At 43.2% G+C, this 25,895-nt stretch overlaps 1 protein-coding gene across 11 annotated transcripts in view; it reads right to left on the bottom strand.

Annotated features, from left to right (window-relative positions):
• LOC126336285 (thiamine transporter 1-like) overlaps positions 1–25,895 on the bottom strand; it is a 552,608-nt gene that overhangs the window by 363,212 nt on the left and 163,501 nt on the right. For all 11 annotated transcript variants that reach the window (XM_049999811.1, XM_049999816.1, XM_049999808.1 and 8 more), the window contains one exon: positions 17,959–18,106. In XM_049999811.1, coding sequence (XP_049855768.1) covers positions 17,959–18,084 — 126 coding nt within the window. In that variant the 5' untranslated portion in view covers positions 18,085–18,106. The remainder of the gene's footprint in view (positions 1–17,958; positions 18,107–25,895) is intronic.

Below are 25,895 nucleotides of genomic sequence, written 5' to 3'. Positions count from 1 at the left end.
GAAGGTAGGAGTGCGAGGTGTCGGTGGGGTCAGGAGTTTGATGGAGTCAGGTGAAAGGTTTTGTAGAGGGCCTAAGTTTCTGAGGATTCCTTGAAGCTCCACCTGGACATCAGGAATGGGATTACCTTGGCAAACTTTGTATGTAGAGTTGTCTGAAAGCTGACGCAGTCCCTCATTCACATACTCCCAACGATCAAGTACCACGGTTGTGGAACGCTTGTCAGCCAGAAGAATGATGATGGATCGGTCAGTTTTCAGATCATGGATAGCCTGGGCTTCAGCTGTGGTGATGTTGGGAGTAGGATTAAGGTTTTTCAAGAAAGATTGAGAGGCAAGACTGGAAGTGAGAAATTCCTGGAAGGTTTGGAGAGGGTGATTTTGAGGAAGAGGAGGTGGGTCCCGCTGTGATGGAGGACGGAACTGTTGCAGGCAGGGTTCAATTTGGATAGTGTCTTGGGGAGTTTGATCATTAGGAGTGGGATCAGGATTATTTTTCTTCATGGCAAAGCGATATTTCCAGCACAGACTACGAGTGTAGGACAGTAAATCTTCTGGCCCCCTCGTATGCCAACCTATTTATGGGTCGTTTAGCGGAAGCCTTCTTGGTTACCCAAGCCTGCCAACCCAAAGTCTGGTACAGATCTATTGACATCTTCATGATCTGGACTCACAGTGAAGAACAACTCCAGAATTTCCTCTCCAACCTCAACTCTTTGGTTCCATCAGATTCACCTGGTCCTACTCCAAATCCCATGCCACTTTCCTTGACGTTGACCTCCATCTGTCCAATGGCCAGCTTCACACATCCGTCCACATCAAACCCACCAACAAGCAACAGTACCTCCATTATGACAGCTGCCACCCATTCCATATCAAACGGTCCCTTCCCTACAGCCTAGGCCTTCGTGGCAAACATATCTGCTCCAGTCCTGAATCCCTGAACCATTACACCAACAACCTGAAAACAGCTTTCGCATCCCGCAACTACCCTCCCGACCTGGTACAGAAGCAAATAACCAGAGCCACTTCCTCATCCCCTCAAACCCAGAACCTCTCACAGAAGAACCCTAAAAGTGCCCAACTTGTGACAGGATACTTCCCGGGACTGGATCAGACTCGGGATGTGGCTCTCCAGCAGGGATACGACTTCCTAAAATCCTGCCCCGAAATGAGATCCATCCTTCATGAAATCCTCCCCACTCCACCAAGAGTGTCTTTCCGCCGTCCACCTAACCTTCGTAACCTCTTGGTTCATCACTATGAAATCCCCAAACCACCTTCCCTACCCTCTGGCTCCTACCCTTGCAACCACCCCTGGTGCAAAACCTGTCCTATGCACCCTCCCCACCACCACCTACTCCATTCCTGTAACCCAGAAGGTGTACACGATCAAAGGGAGAGCCACGTGTGAAAGCACCCACGTGATTTACCAACTGACCTGCCTACACTGTGACGCTTTCTATGTGGGAATGACCATCAACAAACTGTCCATTCGCATGAATGGACACAGGCAGACAGTGTTTGTTGGTAATTAGGATCACTCTGTGGCTAAACATGCCTTGGTGCACGGCCAGCAAATCTTGGCACAGTGTTACACTGTCCGGGTTATCTGGATACTTCCCACCAACACCAACCTATCCGAACTCCGGAGATGGGAACTCGCCCTTCAGTATATCCTCTCTTCTCAATATCCGCCAGGCCTCAACCTCCGCTAATTTCAAGTTGCTGCCGCTCATACCTCACCTGTATTTCAACAGCTTCTTTGTGTGTGTGTGTGTGTGTGTGTGTGTGTGTGTGTGTGTGTGTGTGTGCGTGCGTGCGTGCGAGAGTGTACACCTGTCCTCTTTTCCCCCTAAGGGAAGTCTTTCCGCTCCCGGGATTGGAATGACTCCTTACCCTCTCCCTTAAAACCCACATTCTTTCGTCTTTCCCTCTCCTTCCCTCTTTCCTGAAGAAGCAACTGTCGGTTGCGAAAGCTAGAAATTCTGTGTGTGTGTTTGTGTGTTTTATTTATTGTGCCTATCTACCGGCACTTTCCCGCTTGGTAAGTCTTGGAATCTTTGTTTTTAATATATTTTTCCCATGTGGAAGTTTCTTTCTATTTTATTTACATCATGATGAATGTACTTTGTGCGAATGAAGTTATGTACAGTTCAACACTGGACTATAGCTCATTATATGTCGAAGTCTGTAAAAGGAGGAATAGAGGAGGAAATCTCTGATGTTTGTTATTATAATCATGCACAGACAACTATAAAAAGCAAGACGTTATCATCAGTGACCCCTACATTAAGACAGTAGCTGCTTGCAGTTTGATGATAACAAGTACTCTTTAGGACTGTCAGATAGTATTAAGAAAAACAGTCCTCTTAACTTTGGCCCTGTCACAGATGCGTTTTGTCACAGGATCGTTTAGCTGATGGGAGAGTGTTACGGAGATGCTGCACAAACTCTACTGGCAGATGTTACAAGACGCTGTTATGCATCTCATAGAGATTTACCATTGAAATTTTGGGACAGTACTTTTCAGGACAAGTCGGACAACATATTACTTCCCCTGACATACATCTCACATTTGAGCAGGAGGAGAAAATTCGAGAAATTAGAGCCAATACAGAGGCTTACCGACAATCATTCTTTCCATGCACTATTTGTGAGTGGAACAGGGTTGGAGGGATTAGATAGTGGTATCGCGGAGTAGACAACATTCCATTATAACTACTGACAGCCTTGGGAGAGCCAGTCCTGACAAAACTCTACCATCTGGTGAGCAAGATGTATGAGACAGGTGAAATATCCTCAGACTTCAAGAAGAATATAATAATTCCAATCCCAAAGAAAGCAGGTGTTGACAGATGTCAAAATTACCGAACTATCAGTTTAATAAGTCACAGCTGCAAAATACTAACGCCAATTCTTTACAGACGAATGAAAAATCTGATACAAGCCGACCTCGAGGAAGATCAGTTTGGATTCAGTAGAAATGTTGGAACACATGAGGCAATACTGACCCTACGACTTATCTTAGAAGTAAGATTAAGGAAAGGCAAACCTACGTTTCTAGCATTTGTAGACTTTGAGAAAGCTTTTGACAATGTTGACTGTAATACTCTCTTTCAAATTCTGAAGGTGGCAGGGGTAAAATACAGGGAGCAAAAGGCTATTTACAATTTGTACAGAAAGAAGATGGCAGTTATTAGAGTCGAGGAGCATGAAAGGGAAGCAGTGGTTGGGAAAGGAGTGAGACAGGGTTGTAGCCTCTCCCCGATGTTATTCAATCTGTATATTGAGCAAGCAATAAAGGAAACGGAGGAAAAGTTCGGAGTAGGTATTAAAATCCATGGAGAAGAAATCAAAACTTTGAGGTTCGCCGATGACATTGTAACTCTGTCCGAGACAGCAAATGACTTAGAAGAGCAGTTGAACGGAATGGATAGTGTCTTGAAAGGAGGATATAAGATGATCATCAACAAAAGCATAACGAGGGTAATCGAATGTAGTCGAATTAAGTCGGGTGATGCTGAGGGAATTAGATTAGGAAATGAGACACCTGAAGTAGTAAAGGAGTTTTGCTATTTGGGGAGCAAAATAACTGATGATGGTCAAAGTAGAGACGATATAAAATGTAGACTGGCAATGGTAAGGAAAGCGTTTCTGATGAAGAGAAATTTGTTAACATCGAGTATAGATTTAAGTGTCAGGAAGTCGTTTCTAAAAGTATTTGTATGGATTGTAGCCATGTATGGAAGTGAAACATGGACTATAAATAGTTTGGACAAGAAGAGAATAGAAGCTTTCAAAATGTGGTGCTACAGAAGAATGTTGAAGATTAAATGGGTAGATCACATAACTAATGAGGAGATATTGAATAGAATTGGGGAGAAGAGGAGCTTGTGGCACAAGCTGACTAGAAGAAGGGTCGGTTGGTAGGACATGTTCTGAGAGATCGAGGGATCACCAATTTAGTATTGGAGGGCAGCGTGGAGGGTAAAAATCATAGAGGGAGACCAAGAGATGAATACACTAAGCAGATTCAGAAGGATGTAGGCTGCAATAGGTACTGGGGGATGAAGGGGCTTGCACAGGTTAGAGTAGCAGAGAGAGCTGCATCAAACCAGTCTCAGGACTGAAGACCACAACAACAACAACAACAACAACAACAACCCTGTTAAACCCCCTCGTTCAAATTTCCAGAATTTCTTAACCTCAAACCCTGCCTCACCATCATTCTCCAAATCCCTCAAAATGCAAACTTGTTTTGGACCACAAGGATTATCTGGCAGAAGTACTCTGCCAGCTGTCAGATACCTCTAACTACAAACCTTGCCACAGTCACCCCATTCCAGAAATCCAGCAGGCTCTCTAGTCTCTCCTCAAATCCTTACGCCCATCCAGAACCTCTCCCCAGACTCCATCTCTCTCCTCACCCCTACCACTTCCCACATTCCTACCATCTATTTGATCCCTAAAGTCCATAAACCCAACTACACAGGACACACCATTGTGGCCAGTTACTGTGCTCCCACGGGGAGAATTTCTGCTCTTGTAGACCAAGACCTTCAGCCTATTACATGTAAGCTACTCTCCTGTATAAAAGATACCAACCATGTCCTCCACCGACTCTCCACAGTTACTGTCCCTTTCCTTCACAGTGCTCTGATCATTACTATTGATGCCACATCCCTTTACACTAAAATCCCTAATTCCCATGGCTGTACTGTTATTGAACACTACCTTAGCCAATGCCCAACAGATACCAAATCAACAACTTCCTTCCTGGTCACCATGACCAAATATATCATCAACCACAATTACTTCTCATTTGAAGACATTACCTACAAAGAAATCTGGGGTAAGGCTATGGGCAACCACATGGCACCATCTTATGCCAATCTATTCATGGGCCAGCTAGAGAACTCCTACCCAAACATCCTAAATCCTAAACCCTTCACTTGGTTTAGATTCATTAATGACATCATTGGGATCTGAATCAAGGATGAGGACACCCGATCCACATTCCTCCAGAACCTCAACAGGTTCTCACCCATTCACTTCACCTGGTTCTACTCAACCCAACAACCCACCTTCCTAGATATTTACCTCCACCTCAAACATGGCTACCTCTGTCCATATTGAACTTACCTCCACTTTGACAGCTGCCAACCATTCCCTATCAAGAAGTCCCTTCCATACAGCCTACCCACCCGCAGTCATCACATCTGCAATGACAAGCAGTCCCTCTTTAAATATACCAAGGGTCTCACTGAGGCCTTTACAGACTGTAATTATCCTCCCATTCGTGTACAAAAATAAATCTTCCACACTTTAACTTTCCAGTCATCCACCACCTCTCTAAGTCTCACTGTCCAGCCACAGAGGAGCATTCCCCTTGTAACTCAGTACCACCCAGGACTGGAGCAACTGAATTACATTCTCCACCAGGGTTTTCACTTCCTATTGTCATGCCCTGAAATGAGAAATTTCCTGCCCACTATCCTTCCCACCCCTCCCACAGTGGTATTCCGCCATGCACCAAACCTACATACTATACTCATCCATTCTTACACAACCCATCCTCCCACCCACTTACCTCATGGCACAAATCGCTGTAATGGACCTAGATGCAAGACCTATACCATACATCCTTCCACCACCACCTACTCCAGTCCAGTCACAGACACCACCTATCCCATCAAAGGCAGGGCTACCCATGAAACCAGCCATTTCATCTACAAGCTAAGTTGCAACCACAGTCCTACATTCTATGTGGGCATGACAAGCACAAAGTTGTCTTTCTGTATGAGTGGCCACTGACAAACTGTGGCCAAGAAACAACTGGACCACCCAGTTGCTGAGCACGCCACCCAGCACAACATTCTTCATTTCAATGACTGCTTCACTTCCTGTATCATATAGTCATATGGTTCCTTTCCACCAACACCAGCTTTTCTGAATTGCACAGGTGGGAACTCTCCCTGCAATGTATCCTATGTTTACGTATCCCTCCTGGCCTCAACCTTTGTCAGTCATCATCCTCACCCACAGCCCCCTTCCCTTTTCCTATTCCAGCAGTACACAGCTCTATTCCACTCATGCACTTTTTACTTCTCTCCTTTTCACTAACCTCCCACCCCTCCCCCTACCCCACCCCTCCATCCACTCTCCATCTAAGCTCGTAACTGCCCTACCCTCTCTCCACATCATCCCTGCACACTCCCTACTCCCCACTCCTACCCTGCTATACCTTTCCCTCCTCACCCTAACCACCTCCTTATCCCCACCCAGCTGCCTCTTCCATCATGCACTGCTGCTGCTCATAGTGTGGCTTAAGCTGCAACAGACTGTGGTCATATATGTGTGTGTGTGTGTGTGTGTGTGTGTGTGTGTGTGTGTGACATGCACTTGCATCGCTGTGTGTGTGTGTGGGGGGGGGGGGGGCTATTTTTGACAAAGGCCTTGTTGGCTGATATCTTATTTTGTACCTTGTAAATAGATTTTCATATGTAAGTGTTATCTACTATTGCATCACCTTGTATCTGTGTTGAACTATGTTCCTTAATGTGGTTTCTTTTTTTTGGTGGTGGGGGGGTGGGGGGGGGGGGGGTATCAAAAGTTTCACAGCAAACAGTGGTACATTATTGATTAACTGCCTTGCTTGGCTCACCACACAATGTTTGTTTTGTAACTAAATGCTGAGCTTTTATGCACTTTGGCAAACACAGAGCAACTCTTACTCAAAGATTGGCAGTTGGAGTAAGCGAGGGACACTGGAATGGATAAGCATGGGATCTCCAACTAAATTCAAGTACATCTGATGCATACTTTCTGCTTCTTTCTTTGCCTCTAAACAAATCCAAACTTCTGACATTCATCATAATAAATGAGATCCAGAACATAGGGCTGTATCCTGTGATGTGTAAATCTTGCTTTAGTGTGTTCACCCAACTTTATAGTCTCAAAGATCAGAATGAAACTCATTGTTTCTTCCCGATCTCCATTTACTATCTTGATGATGTTACATACACTTAAACTCCCTTATTCTTTGCATTCCTCCTACTATTCTGATAGTGGGATCTTTGCATATTACAACATCCTTGCAGTTATTCTACAACGGGGTGTTCTCCTTGCAATTTTTTAAGGAACATAACCAGCTGAGATATAGATGATTCATTTAAGAGTCTAGTCAAGAAGTTCAGGTTTCAGCAAGTCACTCCAGACATTTCTAGATATAAAAGTTAACCTTTTTCCAAATTACTTGTATCTCTCTATAAACAGAAATACTTTAAGATACTTGTAGTGCACTGTTATAATTGGCATGAATTTGTAAACATGATCACCATACATAACAGTTTCCCAAACATGGTTGTGTGTTAGTTTTTACCAACAGTGCATCTTCTTCACTAGGTCTACCAGAAGCAGCAAGGAAGGATGCAATGAAGGGTAAACAATTAGGGCTATATTCCATTAATGATTGATTGGTAAGGTTGAGGAAGGGATGTGACCACAAACATTTCAAAGGAATCGGCCCAGCATTTGCCTTAAGGAATTTAAAGAAACCAGGTGCCAGACATGGAATTCAACCGCAGTGTTCCTGAATACAAGTGCAGCACTTTAATGACTGCACTGCCTCACGTGAGGAGCAATGGAAACACATGATAACACAAACAGAACCTGATATACCCCTTAAATTGTCCCCATATGACACTTTACAATTACACTCTCCTGGTGAAAACCACGTAACATCGAAGCACTGGCAAATTAGTCCATTATACAGAGAAACACACTAGTAGAATTAATTCGAGTTACTTGTCAATGCCCACATTAGCATTTACAGCACTATATACATTTATTGAACCTCAAGTGGCAATAAATGAACACAATGAGACAGGGTACTAAAAGTATACAGTACACTTCCACACACAAACTCCTGCAGTAGAAAGAGTAAACTTCATCTGTACCTCACTCCAATCCTCCTCTCAGTACCACATGACAAGCTTTCAGCAAATGACGTGCTGCACAGCATGTACTGGACTCTTATTGCCTTCTTTCTCTTTTTGTACATTCTTCTCCTCCTCAACCAACTCCTCAGAGAACAACCTTTTGTCTCCCCCTCCTTTCTGTTTCTCCTCGTTACTTCCTGCCCTTTGTTCTTCTCATTCTAACCCCAACTCATTTTCCTTTATTCCTTTTTATTTCCCTTTTCTCCTCCCCAATCGATGGTCACTGTGTGTATAACTGCCCCAAAATCTCTCTTCTCTATTTATTCCTGCATGTAGGTTCTTCTACACAACATGTTTTTCTCAGAATTTCAGTCCCACTGCAGCTATAAATTTCTCTTTAACCTCAATCTACCACAAATTGTGACAAAAATTAAAGATTTAATCCACTGTTTGTCCCTTATGCACGTTTCCCTTTGTCCCTTCTAGCACTCATAATCTGGTATTAAAAGCTCATATTTCACTAACATATCCTACTGTCTTACCCAGAAATCCTAAGACACTTAATTAGTTTTATTTGTTCTCTTCCCTACATTATTTTTTGATTTTTTCAGAAGCAAACTGATTGACTTAACACATTGTATTTATTCCACTATCGTCACATATAATATTACATGCCTCATTCAAAAAGTCTTAAGAAATGTATGTATGCAGACTGAAGCAACAAATGAAAATTTGTACCAACGCTGGAATTTGAACCTGGGGCTTGTGCTCATTAGGCTGATACACTAGCGACTATGCTACCCTGGCATAATGGGTTTGCATAACTGCACAGACTACCTTAGCATGCTTCCCTCCTCAATCTGAATTCCCATTCACACCTCAGCCCACCTGGTATGCCCCCTAAACTTGAACACCATTGCAGAGAACCTTCAACTGTACTGAAATAGAACCTCAACACTGAAGAAAATGAGGAATCCTATCAGAAACCCAGGAATACACTCTTTTAATCAAATGAAGCTATGTACGATTCCAAAGACCTTTTCAAATCTCAAATGTCTACGATGTGTATGCGCCAACAAATGCCAAATGAAAATTTGTACCGAGGCCGGAATTCAAACTCAGGTCTCCTGCTCACTTGGCAAATGCACTAACCATTACACCACCCTGGAACAGAGCCTTTGCACAACTGCGTGGACTACCCTAGCATGCCTCCTTCCTCAATACAAATTCTGATTTACACCTAACTGAGGTGTTCTTCCAATGTAGTTGACGAACCCTTGCAATGCTGTTTGAGTTTAGAGGGAATACCAAATGGGCCGAGGCATGAACAGGAATTTGGACTGAGGAGGGAGTCGTGCCAGGGTACTCCATACAGTTGTGCAAAGACACTGTGCCAGTGTGGCACAGTGTTTAGCAAATCTGGCTAGTGAGGAGGAGACTCGGGTTTGAATCCTGGCTTTGCACACAAATTTTCCATTCACTGCTTCAGTCACCGTATATAAACTGTAGATGTTGGAGACTGGAAAAGGTCTCTAGAACCATATAAAGTTTCATTTATTTTACAAAGGTAATGCAAAGCTAGTTAAAAAAAAAAAAAACACTCACACACATAGTCTCAAAATACCAATTATGCACTGTACATGCACTACAGGCATTCAGTGAAAATTGCACAATCTGAACCCCAAGTAATATCCATGAATGGGTGATTTTGCTCCTGTGAATAAGATGAAATCATAGAAAGTTGGTCAAAATAAAATTGGCACAGAAAGTATTTTTAGGATTTCTTGACAATATCTTTAGGAAACTGTCTGAAATGAACCCAACAACTAGAAAGTGCTGTCTGCAGAAAGGTCAGGCAAAATTACAATGCTGATTAGGTGTGTGTGTGTGTGTGTGTGTGTGTGTGTGTGTGTGTGTGTGAGAGAGAGAGAGAGAGAGAGAGAGAGAGAGAGAGAGAGAGAGAGAGAGAGAGAGAGAGGATTTAAAGATTGCTGTAATAGAATGTTCTAATGTTCTCATATGGGATTTGCTGCTTTATCCTTACACATTTTCTGCTGAGCATGAGTTACAGCTTTCACACCAATCTCCTCATATTCAATACTGCTGGTAGTTTCTGGATGGAATGGACTCAAGACATCTGGATACTCTACTTTTCACTTCTTCAGATTCAGGCTGTCTATATGCCATTATCAAGAAAATTCTGACTTGTATGCTGAAAAGGCACTGCATAATGAAAAGATTGGTATCTGGTGTGCAAATGCCTAGACCACTTCTATTTTGGCCAACCCGTAGATGCACAAAGTTCTGGATTAGGAACTCATCAAGAAAAAGAGTTCTGTGAATAGGTGCACAGCCATGGCTAAACTGGATTCCCTGTAGATCCACTTGTGGCCACATGGATCTCAGATATAAAGAAGACAATTATAATGAGTCCAGATCTATCTGGTAAAACATACTAATAAAGAAATTAGAGATTTTTTTAGGGTGCTAAAACAACCAGGGTCACATACATCCGGGTCAAAACTGTATAACACGAATACAAATAGAGGAGTTGAAAGCAACTACACATCAATCTTAAACAATGGAAGAGAGGGCAGCTCGAAACACGGACGAGGGGAAAAGTCTATAAAACACACCACAGACAAATTGAGGTCCAGAAATAAAAATTAAATGGCCTTTGCCATATTGCTACGATGTGTAAAAAGTAAAACGCAGTCAAAAGCCCACACTTCGTTTGCTAAAACAGCTGATAACTCATACAGCAAATACAAACAAGAACATTAATGGTTAAAAAAAGGTCATTCCATCAGGAAATGGTGAGCCGTCAAAAGTTGAGCGCAATGTGCACAAAGTGGTGGGGGAGCACCACTTAACAAATGGATAAAAAGACAATGCTCAACACAAAACCTAATTAAAATGGCCTCCTTGTGGCAAGAGGGGCAAGAGAGCGAAGAGGAGAGTGTTCGAGCCACTGGAAGAGGCTTAATAACCCACAGCACGTTCCGACGAAGGGAGGACCAGCAGTGATGGCAAAGTGACACCACTCGCTGACAGATGGCAACACAGACATTACCGGATGGAATGTAAGCACTAGTGGGCTACGGCACGAGGACTGCAGCATCAGCAGCAACATCGACAGCCTCTTTTTCTGCCAAACCGAAGTGGCCAGGATACCCATTAAGATCACAGTGGCTCCATCAAGAGCGAGCAGGTGACAGCTTTACTAGACCTGCCGCACTAAGGGAGAGACGGTGTACAGCACACGGAGCCTCCGAAGGGCAGTACGAGAGTCTGAGCATAATACGCAACCGAAAAGCCTACATCGTCTGTGTGGATCGATAAAGGGCAAAGAGGTCTGCTGTAAATACTGAGCACTTTTCCGGTAGCTGAAACTGAAAAATGTCAGTGACAACGAGGAAGGCACACCCGACACCACGGTCAGTCCGAGAGCCGTCAGTGCACACAAAGGTACTAACACAAAGTTGAGTGCAAAGTTTGTGAAACTGAAGACGATAGAGCGAGGCTGCAGTAGTGTCCTTAGGAAGCAAATGAAGGGCAAGGTTAACATGTGCTGCCACACGAAGCCAAGGTGGTGAAGGGTTCACACCCACCGGAAAAGTTGCAGCTAGCTGCTGGAGCAGGAGCTGAAAGTGAACTCCAGGAGATAACAGAAGAGGGACACGTCCCATACTGGTGATCAAAGTAGTCATCAAAGGAGGAGGCATAGGATGGGTGGCTGTGCATAGCAGACAAATAGCACGTGCATCTGTTGAGAAGAAAGTCGTGGCAGTAGGACAGCAGTAGTTGGCAGCTTCTGCATACAATGCCAGTGACCAAACAGATGCTACGACAGTGGAGGATAGTACTAAGATAGTATAAGAGGCGTGGAAATGCAGATGCATAAGTAAAACACCCTTAGTCAAGATCTGAATGGACAAAAGACCAGTACAAACTGAGGAGTGAGGGTGGTTCGATCTGTTCCCCAGGAAGTACCATCGAGGACACACAGGACATTGAGGGACCGCATAAGGTGGGCTGCCACGTAAGACGAGGGAGGGCCCGGAAAGTTTTCTATCGAGCAGGAACCCCAGGAACTTTGTAGTTCCAATGAACTGAGGAGCAACGGGCCACAGATGTAAAGATAGTGGAAGAAAACATTTGCACCGTCAGAAATTCAAACAAATGGTTTTGTCAGTAGAAAAACGAAAGCCACTGTCGATGCTCCATGAGTAAAGACGATCGAGACATCGCTGAAGACCCTGCTCGATGAGACGGGTCGACAAGAAGAGAGAGAAGATGCCCTGCAGGAGACAGGCCATTATAGGATTAATGGCAGTACTAAAAAGGACCATGCTCAGGACAGAACCCTGAGGCCCACCGTCTTCCTGGCTAAAGGTAGATGCAGAACCCACGTGTACCTCAAAAACTGGGTCTTTTAAAAATTCCTGAAAGAAACGAGGCACGCAGACTGGAAAGCCCCACATATAGCGAGTATGGAAGGTACAAGTCCTCTTGTAGGTGTCTTAAGCTCTCTCCAAATCAAAAAAAAACAGACACAGTCTGCGATTTCTGCAGAAAACCATTCGTGGCAAGAGTGGACAAAGTGACGAGGCAGTCAACCGTATAATGGCATGCTCAGAAGCCACACAGTTCAATGCTTAACAAATTGCATAAATAAGATGCAAACACAGCTGAAGAGAGAAATCGGGCAGTAGCTAGAAGGAAGTTATTTGTCCTTACCAAGTTTAGGTGTAGGTATGACTGGCTTCACACCAGCGTGCACTCTGCCCAGACGCAGTTGTATGTATGAAGCAGAAAATGTTTGCCCGCAGAAGAAAGGTGCTGCAATACCTGAATGTGAATGCTGTCTGGCCCTTTCACAAAGGATCGGGATGAAGTGAGAAGACAATATAGCTCTCACATAGTAAAGGTGGCATTGCAGAACTCCCGATTCTCAAAAGAAAAGGGAATCACACAAGCTTTCTCTGTTCATTTCTGATGAAGGAAGGCTGGGTGTCTGCAAAATGATGGCCCAAGGTGTTGGAGATAGCAATAGGTTCCATTATGACATCGTTGGCTACTGTCAGTCCGGAATTTGAGGAATGGATCTTGGGCCCAGAGAGCTATCGGAGGTTAGCCCACATGATGGAAGATGAAGTGCAGCTGTTAAAAGAACTAGGGAATGAAATCCAGCTAGTTTTTTCGCTATCCCAAAGAACACTACAACACTGTGCATGCAACTGTTCAAAATGAATGCAGTTTACCATTGTAGGATGACGGATAAAAATGCAGAGAGCACGTCTCCGCACACAAGTTGCGTTGCAGCACACTTCGGTCCACCAAGGGATTGGGACACAGCGTGGTAAAGAGGAAGTGCGAGGAATGGAATGGTCTGTGGTGGTAAAGATAACGTTCATAAAATATTCTATCTGGTCATCAAAACCAGGAAAATGATGTTTGTCGAAGGTCACCAGGGAGGAATAAAGCCTCCAGTCAGCCTTAGTAAGCTGGCATTTGAGTGTGCACGCAGGTGTGGTAAGAGTCAGCAAACGGACAGCACATGGGAAATGGTTGCTCACGTATGTATCAGAGAGACCTGACCACTCGAGACAATGGGCAAGCTGGGCAGTGCAAATGGATAGGTTCAGATGAGAATGAGTAAGTGAGGAGTCAGAAAGGAATGTGGGTGCTCCTGTGTTAAGGCAGAGGGAATTAAGTTAATTGAGAATGTGTCAGCCAAGAGGGCACCTCTCCGACAGGTTCTGGGAAAACCCAAAGGGAATGGTGTGCATTAAAGTCACTTAGCAGCAGAAAGGAGTGAGGTAGAAGCCCAATAAGCTGGGGGAAGTCTGCCCTGGTGACTTCAAATGATGGAGGCATGTAAATGGTACAAAGGGTAAATGTCACATGAGGAAGGAAAAGCTGTATTGCAACAGCTTAAGGTAAGTAGTCAGGGAAATGGGTTTACTATGAATGTCATCCCATACGAGTAGCATGGCTCCCCCATGAGATGGAATTCCATCCATGAGGGGAAGGTCAAAATGAACCAGAAAGCAATGCAAGAGCTCAAAGTGGTCATGGTCAATTTTGATTCCTGGAGGCAGAGAACAAGCAAACATGATTCTAAGAGCAACCATAGATCCTCTGTTTGATCGAAGGCCACGAACGTTCCATTGCAGGAGAGTCATAACAAAGAAAGGGGATGAGGGGAAAAAATGAAGGGGTGTCACCTTGGTGGCTGCGGAATGCCAGCCTTCAAAGACTCGCTGTTACAGGGTGCAGAGGCTGGAGTGTCCTGCTCCATCAGATCTACAGAAGCACTGACATTCTCCCTCTATTGATCTGCAGAAAAAGATTGGTGGTGTGCACAGGTAACACTGAGACTGGCCGCGTAAAGTTATCATGTGGTGACACCATCGAAGACGACCTCCAAGTGGATGAAGAAGAAGACAGTCTGCCTTTGATTCTTGGAGCCTTTCCAGTTGCCATAGAAAGACTCAGATGTTTGTTGGCTGGAGGCATGTAGGAAGTCTTCGTAGGAGTATTCCTTCTGTCCTTTCCGGCCTGCCAGTTGTGTAGCACGTAACTTTGCCATGGCTTGTTGCACAGCTAGATGAGGAGACAGAGATGCTACCATGACACTGGGCAATTTTGCAGCCTCAGAGCTGCATTTGAGGTTGCATGTCTGTTTGGCCATGTCCTTCATGGAACGAGCTGTAGCAAGAGCAGTACTTTAAGTGCCAGATGGTAGAATGCAGGATTTGCGACTAGCCAGTAACTTGTGAGTGACTGGATAAGTACTTTTTCCTTTACCCAGATCTCCTGGACAGCCCGCTCATGAGATACATAAGACAATTTCAAGAGGAGACAGTATTGTCGTCATTGCAGCTGATACATGGGAGACGAGGAGGAGGATAATCGTTCTCATGTGCATCCCTACCACAGGTTATACATTTAGCCAGGTGTCAAGACATTCGAGTGTGGTTGAAATGATGGCACTGGTGGCAGCGCATTGGGTTCAGAATATACAGTCAGGCTGTGGTAACTTCATAGCCTGCTTTGATCTTGGATGGAAGCACCCATCTATCAAAGGTGAGAAAAAGAGTGTGTGTGGGCGTTAAGGATGTATCTACCTTTTTCATAACCCGATCAACGGCAATGACACCCTGATCAGAGAGGTGCACTTGGATTTCTGCCTCGGTCAAACCATCAAGCAACCTAGTGTAAGTAACACCACAGGAAGAATTCAGAGTTCTATGGGCCTCAACACAAACAGGATAGTCGCGGAGAAGCAAAGTGGCAAACAATTGTAGTACTTGAGAATCAGAAATAGTCTCCAAAAGTAAAGTACCTTTGCACAAACGAGAGCAGAATTTCATAGGGCCGGCAATTGCATAAACACCTTTCCAAATAAGAAACAGATTTACTGTTACAAAAGACTGACTGTCTTCAGAACGTCAAATGACGAGGAACCGTGGTGCAGCTGGGAGAGTCTGAATCGTCAGCCTCAGTCCGTTTATGTTTCATAGCCATTGGCTGTGAGAATGATTGGCTAGAAAATCCCCCATGCCTGACAGCTGCTCTGATGGTGCACTCCTTCCAACCCCGCCCCCCCTCCCCCGCCTTCCTCAGAGGGGTGGTGGTGGGGAGTGGGGGGGGGGGGAGCTAAACACCTGACAGAGAGACCAATCAGCAATTTGGGAAGGTAACAGCTCAGGCAATCTCCCCTCCTTTGGCCTGGCCTGTACCAAGGGATATATGTGAACCCTACCAGTCAACCCAGGACTCTGAATTACGCATTATGCTGTCAGTCATCTGTTACACGTCAGATGCATGGGGCAGCTTCAGGAGCACATAAGGACGAGGAGGAGGAGGAGGAGGAGGAGGAGGAGGAGGAGGAGGAGGAAGAAGAAGAAGAAGCTCAAACACTGAAGTGGAGGGGAAAGAGGACAGACATACAGCACGCAAGTGAAAGATGATGCAAAGGCTGGGGCCAAGTGGTAACCGAGCACTTCAGCACCAAAGAACGGCAAGACCCGTGGGGGGGAGAAGTTGAACTTCTATATCTACATCTACATCAACTCCCTGGGAGCCACCGTGTGGCACATGGCAGAGGGTGTCCTGTACCACCACTATTCATTTCCTTTCCTGTTCTCCTAGCAAATAGAGCAAGAGGAAAGGGGCTCTCTGTAGACAAGTTGACTAGTAAAATCAAAAAAAAGATACTGTCTGACTGTCTTGTTTGGACATGAATTAATATTGAGAGAAATAGCACCAGTGCAGACAATAGTAGACATTTGTGCTGGCCGCGGTGGCCGTGCGGTTCTGGCGCTGCAGTCTAGAACCGCGGGACTGCTACGGTCGCAGGTTCGAATCCTGCCTCGGGCATGGGTGTGTGTGATGTGCTTAGGTTAGTTACGTTTAAGTAGTTCTAAGTTCTAGGGGACTTATGACCTAAGATGTTGATTCCCATAGTGCTCAGAGTCATTTTAACCATTTTTAGACATTTGAATCAATACCAAAAAACAATCAAGCATAGCAATCAGCTGAACTGCAATGGAAGGAACAATAATTTACAGTGAAGAAAAAGATCCAAAAATCTGTAAACAGGCAACTCTCTAAATTCAGGCACAACCTTTGAACATATTGTAAGTGCAGTATCAAAGCAAAACCATAAAAAGGAGTGAGGAGGACCAAGAAAGCATCAAATTAAGGAAGTGGGGAAAATCCCTTATGGTAGCATAATATCTATGTATGTGTGATGGATCGATCTGAGATTCGGTTACCCACCAATTTGTTTCTTATAACATTTAGAGTGACACTTGAAAATATTCATTACACTGCCACTGGGGCTGCAACAGAGTATAATAAAGGCACCACAGATGCTCCAGGGCTCATCAAGTGACTAATATTGTAGATAAACTGAACAGTTCTCTTCCACACAGTTTAATCATGCAGATGATATATTTTACGAGTCCCTACTTGTGGACTAGAAACTTTTACTTTCTCAAGTGCATATAAAAATAACACTGAAGCACAAAGATAAACATTGCTTAAACTTTAAATCAAAGAATAAAATAGGATTAGCAGCGACCTGACACGAGAAGATACCTCAAAACAACAAATAACCACACAAGTGATAAAAACTGGCAGTATATATCGGAAAGAGAAAAAAAGTGCAAACTACACATACCATGATTTGTTGAATATACCACAAAACACAATAAATTTGATAAACTCTGTATCAGAAATACAACTATGTACTCATTAGTTAGAATTCTCTTTCCATTTATCTCATAAACTTTATCTACACTAACACATTCAAAACATTAATCTTTGTTGTAAATGATATCCCACCATCCAAAAAGTTTCAAACCTGGATTAACAAAAAATATTGAAAAGTTAAGATGGCGGTTTAAATGCTTCAGGTGTTCTACATAGTCTTCACCCACTTGAGTATAAGGCATCGAATGTTCACACAACCATGTAAAATTATCACTCTTCAACTTGTACATCATGTTGATTTGAATGTCAGTTACTTTGTCTGAACATTGACCCTTTATGTGGATTTCTACACTTTGTCATTTTGTGGTAGGTTTGTACTGATAACACCAAATCTCATCACCAGTGATAATTGTTCCTAAAAACAATTGTCTGCAGTCCATGTTTCACTCAAGTGACAGAAGTTGTTCATGCATTGTGGTTGTTTGGGAGTTAAGGTGTACAGGATAAACTATACACACACTTTCCTCTTCTTCAAAACATTGTGGAGAATATCTTTCAACACTTGATTTAGAAATGTTGCTCGACAGCAATTTGTGACACGGCCATGCTGACACATTACAGCTGCACATCCACTACCTAACATTGCCTGGTCGAAAACCCATCTATTGTTTACTGTTGTCAGTTAAAGCTGCCAAATAGTTAGTTCACTGATGTCACTTGATGCCAGGAATAAAACCAGTTTCTGAACTTTTTGGACTGATGGTGTATATCTTATATCTACACAGATATTTACCTGTTCTTCAGTAAAATTTTTCCATGGCCCTAATAAGAAGCTGGTTATGAAAGGTTCAGATGGCCTGAACTCTTTCAGGAATCCAAAGGAACACAGCAAAAGTGATGTCTTTGCCCACAGTTCCATATCTCCATACACAGGATAACAGCTGTTAAAAATTACAGTGAAATTAGTTAACAAGAAGGGATTAGAAGTTTTTGCTTCCATGACAAAAATTACAGAATAAGTTCCTTCAATGATACCACAGGCAAAGGCAACAGTGGCAGACTACTTCTATAAAGTACATTAAAAACCAATTATGACTATTGCTAATTTATTCAATCACATTGATAATTATTTGAATTACTTCTACATTGTGGCTACAAAGCCTTTGGTGGCTGAATCCTCCAATAAAAAGTTATCAGTCAATTTACTGTGTCACGTTAACCGAGAATGTTTTACCCATCTCTAGATTAAATTTAATACAAATATCATTGTCAACCATAATTTATATCCTTTAGTCCAATTACTTCAACAAATTACAGAAGTGGCTAGTAAGGTACTTTTGAGAAAAGTAGAAAATTACAGATAGAATAAAGTACCACGACCAAAATCCCAGAAATGTGGCCTTACCCTCATCATTCTCATCCTGACCTCTAAATCCATGCCCATCCTTTCCAACCTTCCCCACCTCACCTTCTTTGTCCTTGATGAAGGAACTTTTAGTTCTAAATGCTAGAAACAGCTTCTTTTCCACTTTTAAATTACAAAGGTTGGAAAAAAAATAGAAGCTCATGCTTGAACATAAATGTAGATGATAGCCAAGCCTTCAGATTGCACTTCTGTATTTGTCCACGAATGACACTAATATAGTGTCCTCAATACATTTCTAACGTCAGTCATGGTTGGAACAGTGTTCTGGGTAGCTGTCAGTGCATTATGTCACAGTCATGTGAATCTGAATGTCTGCCAAGATCAGCAGAATACTAATTAAACATAACATCAAGAGAGTTTTCTGCCCACCTAGCAAAATCAGGGCTTTACTTGGAACAGTCAAATATGACCTGGGCTTAAGGAAGCCTGGCATTTACAATACTCCTTGTGAATGCGGTATGTCCTACGTTGGTCAAATGACTAGAACAGTGGAAATCAGATGTAAGGAACACCAGCGACATACCAGGCTAAGGCAAGCCACAAAATCAGCAGTAGCAGAACACTGCCTAGAATTGGAACATTCCATGGATTATGAGAACACCAAGGTCATGGACCAGACCCCCAGGTTCTGGGATAGTGTCATCACTGAATCCATAGAGATAAAGATGGCACAAAACATGATTAACCGGGAAGCAGGATACTAGCTAAGCACTGCATGGAACCCGGCATTTGAACTGCTGAAGCAATGCCGGAGAAAATATGTTTCCAACAACAACAACAACAACAACAACAACAACGGGACTCAGACATCCGCACACTGCGAGCATGAACCAAGAAGGGAACACCAGGAAGCCTCAGCCGCAGTCGGAGACGGCCAGAGCGGGAGCGGACGGAATAGGGAACGTCCAGAGCGGCATTGGAGCGCCACTCGCGGGTGCGGACCGAGAAGGGAACACCAGGAGGCCACGACCGCATTTGGAGACGGCCAGAGCGGGCGCAGACGGAATAGAGAACACCTAGAGCGGCAGGATAGCGCGACTAGCGGGCGCGGACCGCCTAGGGAACGGCAAACAGAACACCAGGCACCGGGCAGGCGTAAATATGCGACCTGGTCCAGCAAGCAGCCAGTCTCAGGGAACACCTGATGAAGACGTCAAGTAATGACGTCGAAATATCGTGTTTGGAAGATGCTGATATCCGGCAGAAAACCGATTTCGCAGGGAAAGTCTAAGAAATTACAATATGCAAAATATTAACTTCAGCCATTACACAGAAATTAATGACACATACAACACAGAACAAAATTATAAATGAAGAACAAAAAGGCTTTTGCAAAGAAGCACGAGGATGTAAAGAGCAACTGATAACAGATGCAGAGGTAACTTATCAAGCTAAAACTAAACAAAGGTCGCTACACTACACATACATTGATTACCGAAAAACTTTTGGTAGTGTACCCCATTCATGGTTACTACAAATATTGGAAATATACAAAGTAGATCCTAAATTGATACAGTTCCTAAACACAGTAATGAAAAATTGGAAAACCACACTTAATATCCAAACAAATTCAAAAAATATCACATCACAGCCAATACAGATTAAGCGTGGAATATACCAAGGAGACTCATTAAGTCCTTTCTGGTTCTGCCTTGCTCTGAACCCACTATCCAACATGCTAAATAATACAAATTATGGATACAATATTACTGGAACATACCCACACAAAATCACACATTTGCTATACATGGATGATCTAAAACTACTGGCAGTAACAAATCAACAACTCAACCAATTAACAGAAGTATTCAGCAATGATATAAATATGGCTTTTGGAACAGACAAATGTAAGAAAAATAGCATAGTCAAGGGAAAACACACTAAACAAGAAGATTACATATCGGATAACCACAGTGACTGCATAGAAGTGATGGAAAAAACAGACGCCTATAAATACAGACAAAAAATAGGAACAGATAATACAAATATTAAAGAAGAACCAAAAGAAAAATATAGACAAAGACTAACAAAAATACTGAAAACAGAATTGACAGCAAGAAACAAAACAAAAGCTATAAATACTTATGCTATACCAATATTGACCTACTCATTTGGAGTAGTGAAATGGAGTAACACAGACCTAGAAGCACTCAATACACTTACACGATCACAATGCCACAAATATAGAATACATCACATACATTCAGCAACAGAAAGATTCACATTAAGCAGAAAGGAAGGAGGAAGGGAATTTATCGACATAAAAAACCTACATTATGGACAGGTAGACAATTTAAGAAAATTCTTTCTAGAACGAGCAGAAACCAGCAAAATACACAAAGCAATCACTCATATAAATACATCGGCTACACCACTGCAATTTCATAACAACTTCTACAACCCTTTAGATCATATAACATCAACAGATACGAAGAAAGTAAATTGGAAAAAGAAAACACTACATGGCAAGCACCCATATCATCTAACACAGCCATACATCGATCAAGACGCATCCAACACATGGCTAAGAAAAGGCAATATATACAGTGAGACGGAAGGATTAATGATTGCAATACAGGATCAAACAATAAGCACCAGATATTACAGCAAGCATATTATTAAAGATCCCAATACCACAACAGATAAATGCAGACTTTGCAAACAACAAATAGAAACAGTAGATCACATCACAAGCAGATGTACAATACTAGCAAATACAGAATACCCCAGAAGACATGACAATGTAGCAAAAATAATACATCAACAGCTTCCCTTACAACATAAACTTATAAAACAACACGTTCCCACATACAAGTATGCACCACAAAATGTACTGGAGAATGATTAATACAAATTATACTGGAACAGAACCATTGTAACAGATAAAACAACACCACATAACAAACCTGATATCATACTCGCCAATAAAAAGAAGAAATTAACACAACTAATCGAAATATCCATACCCAATACAACAAATATACAAAAGAAAACAGGAGTAAAAATTGAAAAATACGTCCAACTGGCTGAGAAAGTCAAGGATATGTGGCATCAGGATAAAGTTGAAATTATACCAATTATACTATCAACTACAGGAGTCATACCACACAATATCCACCAGTACATCAATGCAATACAGCTACATCCAAACTTATATATACAACTACAGAAATCTGTAATTATTGATACATGTTCAATTACCCGAAACTTCCTAAATGCAATATAATATAAACCATACAATTAAAAGGAAGTCACGCTTGATCAAGGTCTGCGTCACTTTCTACTTCTGACCAGACATAACGTCTGAGATAAGAAATAAATAATAATAATAATAATAATAATAATAATAAAATTTAAAAAATCTGATAGCTGTTCAACAATCGCCACACACCCCAAGTCATGATGTCCTTGGATCTGAGAACACACTCCAGGCAGCTGTTATTGTTTTATCCACAATAACTGAGGGATATAATCTGCATGTATCTTCAAAGAAAAGACATTATGGCTTTCAGGGGGCTAGGAGCCAATCCCTGTCAAAGTAATAACAAAGTATCTCATCCATGATAGAAATGGATGCACAAAAGAAAGCAGAGAGATTTCATTATGTTAACAGAACAGTATATAGAACCTCAGGAACTAAAGTAAGAAAGAAAATTCTGTCTGAGTTATACAAAACATTTGGAAGTCAATAACTGCCTGTAACAAAAAGAAATGAATAAAAAATACAAGCATTGGACATGTGTAGCTTGGTACACACTAACAGGAGGACGACTGCTGACATCAAAGAAGACAGGGAATGAAAAGCTTAAACGAGTAGATTAAGGAATGCAGGAACAACTGAATGGACAATGTCACAAGAATGGAAGATGACAGAATACCTGAAATAATGATGAATTATTACCCAGTGGGCATAATGCCTTTAAGAGGACCAAGGAAGAAGTGTAAAGATCAATAATTTCAATCAAGAGGATGTAACGCGCAAATACATGATACATCCAGGCAAAACATATGATATTTTTAAAGTTACTGTGATGTAATAAGTTTTGAAGTTACATATAAAACCTGCAAATTTCTGAACCTTCCATTTGGGGTGGAGAATTTAGAACTTCCCTTAATGGATCAGGGGTGCACTACACAAGTGAAATAACTGAAGCATGTACTAGGTAGCCGAGAACTTGGGGAGTGCACGTGGGTCTGTTTTAGGCTAGGTGATAGTTTGAGATCCTCTGATGGATGCACGCCAGTCAGTATGCAAAGAGCAAAATCAGACTGTGCAATATGCAAAGACAAACTGATTGCCAAAATTTTAACTGTATGTTGTTGAAGTATTCATAATAAACTTCCTGAATTTGTTGTCCCTCAAGAAAGTTGTCATGTTAAAATTATTCTTGAAACCAAGAGCTGACTTACACCCAAAGTAGGGAACTCCAAAATATGTAATGTATATAGAAAAGACAGGTTACACACTGTAGGAGGGAACAGTGTTCGTTGCAATTGACAAAACTGTTGCGTCTATCAAGGTTATCATTGAGTCTAACTGTGAAGCTATCTGGATGTAATTGGACTAGCTGAACCCACATCAATTATCGGATGCGCGGAACTGCAGTGGGAGGAGACAGTAGCTACGTGTGTACGAGTCGTGCTTGAGCAAAAGTATGTGTGGTTTTTCTGTCTCAAAGCTTGAATGTTGGCAGTCTCTTCATTGTGCCTGTCTGACTCAATGTCTCCTCTGTACAGCGACTGATGACCCTTTGATACCATTCCACATAAAAGGCAACAAAGCAATACAAATAACTACAGATGATGTAAATAAAATAGAAAGAAACTTCCACATGGGAAAAATATATTAAAAACAAAGATTCCAAGACTTAACAAGCGGGAAAACGCCGGCAGACAGGCACAAGAACAAAACACACAAACACACACACAGAATTACTAGCTTTCGCAACCGATGGTTGCTTCTTCAGGAAGGAGAGGGAAAGATGAAAGGATGTGGGTTTTAAGGGAGAGGGTAAGGAGTCATTCCAATCCTGGGAGCGGAAAGACTTCCCTTAGGGGGAAAAAAAGGACAGGTGTACACTCGCGCACACACACACACGCACACATATCCATCCGCACATACACAGACACAAGCAGACATTTAGGCAAAGAGTAAGGGCAGAGATGTCAGTCGAGGCGGAAGTACAGAGGTAAAGAAGTTGTTGAAAGACAGGTGAAGTATGAGCGGCGGCAACTTGAAATTAGCGGAGGTTGAGGCCTGGCGGATATCGAGAAGAGAGGATATACTGAAGGAATTTCTCACTTCCAGTCTTTCCTCTCAATCTTTCTTGAAAAACCTTAATCCTACTCCCAACATCACCACAGCCGAAGCCCAGGCTATCCGTGATCTGAAAGCTGACCGATCCATCATCATTCTTCCGGCTGACAAGGGTTCCACGACCGTGGTACTTGATCGTCGGGAGTATGTTGCTGAGGGACTGCGTCAGCTTTCAGACAACTCTACATACAAAGTTTGCCAAGGTAATCCCATTCCTGATGTCCAGGCGGAGCTTCAAGGAATCCTCAGAACCTTAGGCCCCCTACAAAACCTTTCACCTGACTCCATCAAACTCCTCACCCCACCGACACCTCGCACTCCTACCTTCTACCTACTTCCTAAAATTCACAAACCCAAACATCCTGGCCTTCCCATTGTAGCTGGTTACCAAGCCCCCACAGAACGTATCTCTGCCTACGTAGATCAACACCTTCAACCCATTACATGTAGTCTCCCATCCTTCATCAAAGACACCAACCACTTTCTCGAATGCCTGGAGTCTGTACCCAGTCTGTTACCCCCGGAAACCATCCTTGTAATCATTGATGCCACTTCCCTATACACTAATATCCCGCACGTCCAGGGCCTCGCTGCAATGGAGCACTTCCTTTCACGCCGATCACCTGCCACCCTACCCAAAACCTCTTTCCTCGTCACCTTAGCCAGCTTCATCCTGACCCACAACTTCTTCACTTTTGAAGGCCAGACATACCAACAATTAAAGGGAACAGCCATGGGTACCAGTATGGCCCCCTCGTATGCCAACCTATTTATGGGTCGCTTAGAGGAAGCCTTCTTGGTTACCCAAGCCTGCCAGCCCAAAGTTTGGTACAGATTTATTGATGACATCTTCATGATCTGGACTCACAGTGAAGAACAACTCCAGAATTTCATCTCCAACCTCAACTCCTTTGGTTCCATCAGATTCACCTGGTCCTACTCCAAATCCCATGCCACTTTCCTAGACGTTGACCTCCATCTGTCCAATGGCCAGCTTCACACATCCGTCCACATCAAACCCACCAACAAGCAACAGTACCTCCATTATGACAGCTGCCACCCATTCCATATCAAACGGTCCCTTCCCTACAGCCTAGGCCTTCGTGGTAAACGAATCTGCTCCAGTCCTGAATCCCTCGACCATTACACCAACAACCTGAAAACAGCTTTCGCATCCCGCAACTACCCTCCCGACCTGGTACAGAAGCAGATAACCAGAGCCACTTCCTCATCCCCTCAAACCCAGAACCTCTCACAGAAGAACCCCTAAAGTGCCCCACTTGTGACAGAATACTTCCCGGGACTGGATCAGACCTTGAATGTGGCTCTCCAGCAGGGATACGACTTCCTAAAATCCTGCCCCGAAATGAGATCCATCCTTCATGAAATCCTCCCCACTCCACCAAGAGTGTCTTTCCGCCGTCCACCTAACCTTCGTAACCTCTTGGTTCATCCCTATGAAATCCCCAAACCACCTTCCCTACCCTCTGGCTCCTACCCTTGCAACCGCCCCCGGTGTAAAACCTGTCCTATGCACCCTCCCACCACCACCTACTCCAGTCCTGTAACCTGGAACGTGTACACGATCAAAGGGAGAGCCACGTGTGAAAGCACCCACGTGATTTACCAACTGACCTGCCTGCACTGTGACACTTTCTATGTGGGAATGACCAGCAACAAACTGTCCATTCGCATGAATGGACACAGGCAGACAGTGTTTGTTGGTAATGAGGATCACCCTGTGGCTAAACATGCCTTGGTGCACGGCCAGCACATCTTGGCACAGTGTTACACCGTCCGAGTTATCTGGATACTTCCCACCAACACCAACCTATCCGAACTCCGGAGATGGGAACTCGCCCTTCAGTATATCCTCTCTTCTCGATATCCGCCAGGCCTCAACCTCCGCTAATTTCAAGTTGCCGCCGCTCATACTTCACCTGTCTTTCAACAACTTCTTTGCGTCTGTACTTCCGCCTCGACTGAC

Source organism: Schistocerca gregaria, chromosome 2 (genome assembly GCF_023897955.1).
Source record: "Schistocerca gregaria isolate iqSchGreg1 chromosome 2, iqSchGreg1.2, whole genome shotgun sequence".
In the NCBI taxonomy this organism is placed as follows: Eukaryota; Metazoa; Arthropoda; class Insecta; order Orthoptera; family Acrididae; genus Schistocerca; species Schistocerca gregaria.
This window is presented reverse-complemented; position numbering and strand designations above follow the sequence as displayed.